The following is a 10,407-nucleotide window of genomic DNA, read 5'->3' on the forward strand; positions in this document are numbered from 1 at the left end:
TTTCCCGATCTTCGATGCTTCTCCTCTTCTTCTCTCTCTCTCTCTCTCTCTCTCTCTCTCTCTCTCTCTCTCTCTCTGCACACCTCTCTCCGTCTTGTCCCCTTAAAGCCGGGCGTTCCGTTTTGCCGTCTTATCTTAATGGTTCGCTCCGGCAATCGAAAGTTTAGTTATTATCGCGGCCGTTGTCGCTCCGGTTCGCGAGCTGGCGTGCGATCCCGTGAAAATATGGCGGTAGATAGACCGGAGGAAATTGCCGATACGAGGCGAACCCGATTCCGCGGCGAAGGCGATCCCAGATGCCGATCGTCGCTAAGATTCGCCGGGGAACAATCCAAGCTGAAAAGGAAAGTTGTATTGCGACCCCGAGGACCACGGATAAATGGAGTTCCACGCTTCCGTGAATTTTATCACGGGGGGATGCCGAGGGAGCTTTGGCTAGGTCACGGACGGCGAGATTCAATCGTTCGCGCTGTTGAATCCATGGTTGAACAACCGTTTTGGACCTTCGAGAACTTGCAGTGTGATAACAAACACTAACTGTGGTCGAGTGACCACCTTTGCTAAGGAAACTATTGGCATTATTAATGAGGAGTTATTTAATGTAAAGTAAAAGTTATTCTAGCTTGGAATACAGTGACTATTAGGATTTATACTGGGTGACCTATCGTTAGGGAGGTTTCACCTTTTAGTGCCCTTGCAGATGGTGTCATGGTACCATCCCCCAAGAAAAAGTTCTACGATCATGAAATAACAATGAATTCATGAAGCTATTTAAAGTAACTCTCCTTAAAAGAAATAATATTTAACACCCTCTTTCGTCGATATATCTAATATATTTAAAAAATATTCAACATTGGAGCGCACTACTAGAGAAATGAATTAACCGCTCGCTGTTTTCCAGGATACACCTGGACTTAAACCTGGCTGGAAGATACGAGACGGAGGAACTGCTGGCAGGCATAAAAAGAGGATAAAAATCAAGTGTTATGGGAAATGGGGAAGGTTGAGTTTTATTGGAACGACGAGGACTCCGGAAAATGGAGTTCCACGCTTCCGTGAATTTTATCACGGGGGTGATGCCGCGCGAACTTGGTGGCGTTTCACTGGGTCAGGGACGCGAGATTTAATCGTTCGCGTTTCATGCAATTTACCGCGTTTTGCGCTACGCTTAGCGGCAAAATTGCGATGCGATTCGACGACATTTTTACCACAGATGTTGATTTGCGTCTGTACTTGTTGCGCTCTAACGAACGCCCGGTTCACAAAAGTTTGACAAGAGCGACAAGTTTGCAAGGGAATCGTTTTTGTATCCAAGGTTGTAACAGGGAATTTCCACAGCCGCCGAACGATACTCCTCGCTGACAAAAATATAGAATTTTCGTCCGTAGCAGAGATTTTTCATTTCATCCGTTTTCGTACACCTACGATTTTATTTATGTTACAAGCGTTTCTTCATTTCATAAATCCTCGTTCGTTTTATGAACTTTTGTTTACATTTTGCGTTTTTATTCAATTTTTGGTGAAATTTGTTGTCCACAGTTCACCGAACACACTTTCCCATCAGATGTATGTTTCAATGGTAAATAGATTTACTTTTATTACAGGATCTGGATTGGATCTGCCACGATCAAAGCATATCGATTCTTTGGATTCAAATCGAGTAGATCACAAGATGAAAATAATGTTGCAGCGCTCAAAGAGGTATTGAAGTTGTACGACTTTGTAAACAACAGGTTGCGATCAATTGTGTGCAAAGGCTTTTGTGAAACGTAGCGAAATAATGAACGCAACAAGGCGCGAATCAAAGGCACGGAAACGGCACTGAAACTGTACAATAAACATTGTTGTTTTTATCGTGCGATACTCTTTTACCCTGGAACTAATGCAATCATTTAAATGCGATACAGATTTTTTGAAATACATAAAAAGTAAATTCATCCTTTTAGAGCTTAAACACTATTTCATCCTAGCTTAGACTCTTTCAAAAGTGAATCAATACCTTTAATTGAACCTATTCTTATTTCCTAGCAGGTATTGCAACAGATTCGAAGGTAGCTTCGACACAAACACGCGTAGTCAACAATGGACAACTGTCCGGGGCAGTAAACAACGTTGCCTGGTGCTCTCGGTAGCTGATTACAATTTCACGAACAGAAATCTCGGTGCCTCTCTGTTTATCTTTCAGACGCATCTTAAGGGGTACTGTATTCACGTATGCCATAATAGCGCACGAAGAACCCACTTCAACCATTCGTCTTGCGTCGCCAAGGGGGATAACCGTCTCGCCGATTTCGTCGGAGTTTACAGTCCACTCTCTGTCTACTAGTATGCACATACGTGGATGTGCTCTCAGACGTAACTAAGGTTGCCGCGTTAAGTTCCGGGCAAACGTATGTAATGGCAAAGCTATGGCCGGATAAACAGGAGGTATGTTTGCACCTACCGGCGGCCAGGGGGACAGGTAGGGGGTTGAAACGTACGTACGCGCATTCGGATGTAGCGAAATTACAGCGTTAAGCGCGAAATGGAGCGCGCGAAGTAAAACTCCGGGTGGAAATTACGGGCAGCCAGTACCTGCGCCAGGGATTCGCGGGGGCGGCTTACGTTATTACTTTAAGTTTCGGGAGAATCTGCGTAACGAGGGAGGCATGATGCCAGGAGCAGTGTTATTCACGGGTGAATGTTTCAAGGTAATGCGTGCCGAGGTTGCACATTACGAATTTGTGTAACGAGGAAGAGATACGACCGGTGTACACTGCATTTGGATGTACTCGGATTAAGTGGTATTTGTCCTGGTTGCGATTTCGTACTTGAATAGGAAGATTTCCACTTTATGATCAATTAAAAAACCGGGAGGACTTTGTGCCATTCCTGGTTTACTAGGTATCTTCTATCTCCATTTACGTCATTTTTAAGTATTTCTAATAAATTTTCTAATAAAAATTCATAAATTCGTGATGGATTAGAAATACTTGAAAACCAGAACAACATCAATAGAGACAGAGAATACCTGTCAGAACATCTCTTCTCTGACATTCCTGTGCCTACCCGCAACTATTAAAACAATTCGTCGCAGTTCTTAACTTTCGAACTACAATTATTCCCGTTAAACCCACCTCGTACAAGTTACGAACTTCCTAATAAGAGTATTCGAAACCGAAAACTTTGGTCGCCCTTTCACCGTCACGGCGCAATCCGCCTTCCACGGCGGTCGACCCACTTTTGAAACCTTTCACGTACACTAACGCGATACCAAATTTTCTCAGACGCGGCGAAATTTCCAGGTGACTTACACGTCCTGCAAAGTCAACACCAGGAAACGTCCTTGGATTCCCCGTGATTCGGTTGGCAACTCGGGATGCAAGAAAGTGTTCGCCGACCTAGAACGTTCTAACGACTCCGGATTCGGTAATGAGTTGTTCCTAATTAGTTGATATTGTCAGACTTCTATCGGTTGCGGCTGGGAACATTTCATTACCGCGCTGTTTGCAAAGATGGTTTGCATGGTATGGTTTACTTATGGCGTGGACCAGTCAGCGAGCTTATCTACGTACATACGTCATTTGCGTGAGTACACTGAATGCTCGTACTCTTCGAAAAGAATCGGAGCAGATCCTGATACTAAATTTGAACTCTCCTTTTCAGGAATCTTCAACAAGTTCTTTGTTATTTCTTTTAACACTTTGAAATATATGTCTGAGATTCATATTATAAACAAATTTAAAAGTTAAATTCACTGTAACATTTAAAAATCAAAAAATTTTTTAATCAGAAGGTCTTCCAATTAGTGGCCTTAAAAACTCCGAGAGACTTAAGTATTGGGAATTGAAGTTTCACCTTCAGCAGCTTCATCCTTAAATTAGTTACTGCTTAACTACATTAAATTACCGCTACCAGCGTAAACGAGATTATTATAAATTAACGAGACATCGTTAAAGTAGCATCTGAAGTTTGCACCCTTTTCGAAAACAGTAGACGGTTCCTCTCTCTCTCTCGCAGTAAAGGCGAACGATTGTTTGTTCAGAAGAATTAAAATTACAGGTTATTCGGTGAGAAAATCTAACAGGTTTTATATACAAGCGTGAATGTGAAACGCAGAGATGAAGTCTCTGGGTAAACAATTTGGAAAAACGGATCTCGATCGAGTTGGTAAAGTACACAACTACTGATCAAGTTTTTTGCTTCGTTCTTATACTTCTATCATATTTTCAAAGGGTATTTTCACGATCCATCCTCGGCGCCCTTCGACAAATACGATGGAACCCCGGTGACCTTTCGCGAGGGTATCGAAAAAGGGCGTCAAATGCACCCCGGACCTCCGACACCCTTGTTCGAGGAGAAATTCGTTCGCATTTTCGTCGGGGAAGCTCTGAACGAACCGTGGCGATTAAAAGCTGAAGAACGGGTAATCAAAGGAAGTCTTCATTAAATCTAATTGAAAATTATACGATTGCTTCCTCTTGTTTTCAGGATCAAAATACTAACACAAACATATTAAAACAACTTTAAAAGAATGATTATAAAATAGTATAATATGAATAATACTCTCTTTCGGTTAAATATTGTTTCTCCTTTTGATTTCTCAGAGAAATACTTTTTGCAGCACGTATACATTTGCAGCATATACATTTGTAATTAATACATTTTTAATTCACATGCTGAAGGTGCCAACCTGATACCTCGTTTCGCAGTTGGAACGCGACAGAAAGAAAATCGGTGGTCTCATGCTGCCACCCTCGCCAGCGAAAAAACACGCAACCCCAGGTGATTATCACGGATGTTTCGAGAAAGTCGCCTACTTCAGCCCTGCGCAGAGACCGGAAAAAAAGCCTGGACCCGAATTGCCGAACGCAATGACCAGACCTAATCCTCTCGGGGGACCCGGCTACGCGGATATTTGCATCAATCCCTTTCCAGAATACTCCCATGATCCATATGATCCAGTAGTGAAAGAAAAAGGTGATACTTTATCCCACGAAAAGATTTTGTTAAATGTCTTTTGGACTGAGTGGTGCACCTAGGAAAGAAAATACAGAATTTATTTCTTCGGGTTATTCATATTCATATATGTGTATTTACTATACTATTACTGTATAAATGAATCTGTAGACTCTGGATTATTGCATTAGTTTTATTTGAACAGGTTTGTAGGACAGTGTGCTTCAATTTAAAGAGGTCATAGTGCTTCCGTTAAAAAAATTGTATATTTTTTGAGAAGAGATTTTCTAAGTTTAGTTTATCCAAGTGCAAGATGTCATATTTCAGCCACATGTTGTGCATTCGTTCGAAATGGTACATTTTAAGGTTAAGAATACTCTTATATGCAAGTGTACCTGTTGCGTCGGGAGAGTAATTTCATGGCAGTCGCGGATTTAATTGCGCGCAGCGGCATGTATATTTTAAAGTTATTATCTGACATAATTCTTTGGATCCGTGGCGATGGTATCCACGTTTGTGGGAATTCCCTGAAGTACATACTAATCATTCGATATACCGCGGGTTAGGGGATTGCTATATAGGGGCTGAATATTAATCATAGAGGTACCCTTGGGAGATTCACGATTAATATGTAATCACGGAAACGTGTGACACTTGGATATCAATTAGCAATTCGAGACATTCCAACAGGTTCTCGTCATATTTAGGTAGTTTTTAATGTTACATTACTGCTGTTAGTAACTACATTACGTAGCTTTGCTAATTTATTTAGTAAAGTGGCATAGTAATTTAGGTTTTGTGTATAATCTAGGATTACATTATAATTTCGCATTGACATTATCATGTTTGTGTAGAAAATGAATTAAAATAATGTATATAGTGTACATAGCGATAGGGATGAAAAAATGTAGGTTGCAAGGTGACTTACAAAAGTAAGTAAAATCTTGAAGGAAGGATACAATAATCCTGATCAGCGGAACGATATTAAACACAAGCTAAACGTATAATGAAAACTAAACACGATAGAAATATGCAAACTTTCGCAAACGAGAGAGAATACTCAGGCCGCTAGGGAACCTGATGCATGTATATAATAACGGCACACGCTTGTACCCAGCTCCGCCGGTTACGTTCTAATTTTTGTACTCCCCGTGGCGCTCCGTTTCTTATTCCTTATTTTTTGTTCATTACCCCTTTTCTGGGGAGCGGTAGACACGACGGACAATATTGCCAAGCAAAAAGGGTAATATAAACAGGGGCTCGCAAAGCGGAAGAAGATTGGAGTCTCGCTTTCCCTGTTCCGCGCTTCCCTTTTTCGGTAGAATTTTGTTTTCTCCCCGAAGCCAGCGTAACTAATTACATTTTTGTCGTAAGGAAGGCAGGAAATGAAACCTCACTGCGCTCGGACAGTTCCTCTAAACCTCCCCCTCCCTCCTTTCCGCTCGCGCATTTTCAAACTTCACTTGAGACTGATTTCAGGGAAACCGGAGGGCGGACTTTAATCAGCGGAATTGCCTTAAACTCGTTGTTTTTAGTGGCTCGGTCGCTGCGAGATAAACGTGTTAATTAGCGCGACGGTTACCGTGCAATCCTGAGCGTCGAATGAACACTGAAGAATGGCGTTCCTTGGACGAATGTCTGAAATAAATAAAATAATTCTATGATCACTAGATCATACACGGGTTGTTTGATAATTAGTAATAGGTCACGAATTCGAGTCATTCCTGCATGGATTTCTTGTAAATTAGGAAAAAGCTGTAGTTTGAGTGTAATATTTCTGATATTTAAAATCACCAAGCGGACGAATAAATTGACAGTTCACTTTCTCCATTGGTTTTATCCTTCCTTCATGTATGCACAATTTTTAATAGGTCAATCGTTTTAGGTTACTTTCTATATTGTTATTTCATCCCTGTCCTCGTGTACACCAAGTACCACATCATTTCTCTTTTTGAACAAAATAATGCCAATGGCAATTTTGATCCATCAATTAATATTATACTACTAACAGGACTAGCACAAATATTTTCCAACTGCTCCACCCATCCACCCTTCTACCCACCTCTAACAGTTCTTCTTTCCTGCGACAGTAAGACCCGTTGGTCGATTTCTATACGCCAGCGCGCCGCTGGATTATTTCCCGCCGCATCCGTACAAAGACGACGATCCAGGACCCACCTACATACGTCCCGTGGAGGTAAAACCGAAAATAATAGGATCTGGCCGAATTTACGTCCCCTTTCCCAAAAAAGCCGGCGGAAACCATTCCGGCTGCTTCGACAAATTTCCGGAGTATTCGAGTGATCCTTACGAGAAGGATACGGAGAAGGAGACGAAGGTGGAAGGTCACTTCATTCTCGGTGGACCGCCCCTGCGAAAGAAATACACCGATAGCATCGTAAATCACGTTACTAGGATATCCTGCAACGCGACGAATTATATGGACTATCAACCACGAGTTTATTCTTTGCGCACGGTGAAATGCAAGAAGTAAGAATTTCTGTCGTTCGAATATTTCCTGCGTTTTCTACTCCCGTTTCCAGACGACGTTCCTCGAGTAAATATTGTACACGTATGGCTTTCTTTCGTGCACTAGGAAAACTACGTCTGCCTGACGCTATTGCATGCGGGGGATGATGAATCTTCTGGTGGTGAAAAGGTACATTAACAGATGTTCAAGTTTCTAATTTTTTTTATTGATAATACAAGTGACATTTAATGGTTTGATAATGAAAAGTTTAATTATTGCAAGGACATGAATGATAAAGGAAGCAATAAAAGCTATCTCTACTCTCTCTAAATCGAAGAATTATAATATTCACAGCATGGACTGCAAAACTGCTACAAGAAGCAACCACGGAAAACGAAACAAAACAATTCTGTGCATCATTTATGTCACAATATTCTCAGCACGGATTAAAAAAGTTAATAATTTAAAAAGCGTTACTATTAAGCAGTGATCTATTTGTTCAATCAGTTTAGCATCAATTTTATTAAACATAGCAACCTGAATGGTTCACCATTCGACAGTCTGACGCAGCCCTTAACCTGTTAAGACTCAAAAGGATTCCCTATTCCAATCCAACGGTAACACTGTTGAAATTTTTATGTTGCCTCGCTGGTGCACTCCGTGCAACGCGATCGCGTTGGCGGGAACCAGGATACACAGTAACAGGACGACTTCGAAGGGTCGAAAAAGCCTCGCTCTGACGCACGACAAATACAATGGTACGTGTCTACGCGTGAGACACTGCCCTTTCAAAGCGAATCACTCCACCGCGTCCGAACTTACTAATGAAATTCTAACGAACGTTCCGTGCCGTGGAGTCCACTCCTGGCGGTCGCAATTAAACGGTCCTGGCAAACACCGCGTACCAGGACGACAGGGTCGTTGCGTCACTTAAAGGCTCGCCGTCGCTGCTAAGGTCATTTGTATTTGACTGGCGGCAAGTAAGGCCGCGTAATTAACGGGCTGTTTTGCTCGTCCCGGGAAAAACCGCCGATTTTCCCGACCGACAAACGACCAAATCTCGGGGAGCAGCAACAACGTCGTTAAAACGGCGACGCGGCCACGGACCGAAAACGAAACGAATTGTTCTGATCCCTCGGGCGTTCATCCCACAATCCCCGTGGAGACTGTGTTTTTACGGGAGGTGGATTTTGAAGCTTACAGCTGTAAAATCGTGGGAGAAGTAATCATAACCGTGTTTAGTATTTCGCGACGATTTGAGTGCCATGTCAAGCATTTACAGGTTTCATTGATTAATTGTAAAGGTGAGGTGTGGAAGAATATGAATTTCGATAGGATGCGTGAATTTACAAGGTGGTGGAAAAATAAGTACATGGATAGTCCTGTAGTCGTCAAACACAGTGTGACATTGTTAAAATATGCAATGAAGAAGACTCTTAATATCACTTTTTATTATCAAAATATTAACCTAGGTTACACATCAGTATTAAATCTTGGCGCCCAAAGCAAAACGCTTTAAATTTGTCTAGCAGCGAATGGGTTAATGTTCCCTTTGTTCGATCCTGTAACATCGAGTGCCTAAATTCTTTAGCATTTCATGAAGAATCGTAGAATCCAACATTTCGCGTTTGTCTCATCCGGTCCCGCGAATGTTCGCGGAGATTCAGTATCTGTTTGTAAGAAGACAAGTCGACTGATTCGAAAAAAGCGGCGCGCCCCAGTATCGGAAGCGCAATAAGCGTTTTCTCTCCGCCAAGACCCTGAAAAATTTTCAAGTGGGAGTCTGCTGACAGACAAGAAATGGCGGCAGGTAGGTATGATTCCGCGAGATTTATTCCGTGGCTGAAGCCGACCATTTCTCCGTGCCGTGTCGTTGCGCCGGTATTAAACATTCCAAGCATTGCGATACCTTCCACCGACTCACCCCCTGATACACACCCCCACCGCTAACGGCCGCGTCTTGGACCGGCACCAGAGACACCCACGCGACCCACCCCGCAGACAAACACACGTACGGGGGACGTAGTCGAGCGTTCCCTCTCCGGGAAAGAGGATCGTGCCGGCAAAAAGATAGGCGAAAGCGAAGAGGATCGAAAGATATGCGACTTCGACGAATCCAGTGAAATCTTCCGAGCAGTCTCGTTCAGCCGGGAAAGCTCCATCACAGTAAACCGAGAAGGTGCTTTGCGGAAGCATCGTGCACGCAGATGCAAAACCACGGGAGCATGTGTAACCCACGAACATGGACGTATTTATGGTTCGGAGGAGTTCGGATTCCGATTGTTAACGTTTACTGATGGGATTACCTTTGCGCGCGCTGGAACTTGTATTTTTCTGGAAGTAACTTGAAAATGCTTCGATGAAATGATAGGGTGGATCTTTGAAAATTATGTGAAGAAAGTTTCATTGAAATTATTATTGCAAAGGGAAGAATATGGCTGAAAATATGGAAGCTTGTAGAACAAGATTTTCTGGAATCTTCTTTTTAATGTCTATGGTGACTTTCTTAAATCTTGAAAAGTGGATGCTTAACAGGTGCTTCCTTACATAATAACAAAATAGAGCTTAAAAAGTGAAAGCTTGTTGAACCAATTTTTCTTGAATCTTCCTTTTAATGTTTACCGTGACTTCCTTAAATCTTAAAAGGCAGACATTTGATATATCAAACATTGTCTATTAAGATAATAAAATAGAGGCAACGATTACCTCGAAGACAACCTCTCCGACATATTGCCATCTTTAGTTTGTACCAAGTATCGATCAGATAGGTATCTCGCAACCCAGTATCGCACAAGTAGCACGTACTATCGGAGTGGGTGTATCATAGTACCAGTCCTCCTGATTCTGAGGTGCCTCAAGGCGGAAATCGGACACGTTAACTACACGAAGACGCGATGATTATAGAGTGGCATGCTCTGAATGTTCTGGACATGCCGCCTCCTCCTGCTAAGTCCTGTAGTGCAAACAATATAATTGTCGTGTCGTGTATCCGCGTTGCA

The 10,407-nt window shown here is 42.4% G+C and overlaps 1 protein-coding gene across 1 annotated transcript; it reads left to right on the forward strand.

Moving 5' to 3' along the window:
- The first annotated feature begins 4,100 nt into the window (after positions 1-4,100).
- On the forward strand, positions 4,101-7,432 carry LOC128884607 (UPF0602 protein C4orf47 homolog). Its single transcript, XM_054138092.1, has 4 exons — positions 4,101-4,149; positions 4,215-4,405; positions 4,692-4,959; positions 7,029-7,432. Exons 1-4 carry the CDS (start codon positions 4,101-4,103, stop codon positions 7,430-7,432), a joined length of 912 nt encoding a protein of 303 aa, XP_053994067.1.
- The last annotated feature ends 2,975 nt before the right edge of the window (positions 7,433-10,407 follow it).

Source organism: Hylaeus volcanicus, chromosome 1 (assembly GCF_026283585.1).
Source record: "Hylaeus volcanicus isolate JK05 chromosome 1, UHH_iyHylVolc1.0_haploid, whole genome shotgun sequence".
Lineage (NCBI taxonomy): Eukaryota > Metazoa > Arthropoda > Insecta > Hymenoptera > Colletidae > Hylaeus > Hylaeus volcanicus.

Bases quoted from the DNA above. Each gene is read 5' to 3' on its own strand.
- LOC128884607 (XM_054138092.1), top strand. From the start codon at position 4,101: ATGAAGTCTCTGGGTAAACAATTTGGAAAAACGGATCTCGATCGAGTT. The intron at 4,150-4,214 runs GTAAAGTACACA...ATATTTTCAAAG, and splicing joins AACGGATCTCGATCGAGTTG to GGTATTTTCACGATCCATCC. The intron at 4,960-7,028 runs GTGATACTTTAT...TTCCTGCGACAG, and splicing joins TCCAGTAGTGAAAGAAAAAG to TAAGACCCGTTGGTCGATTT.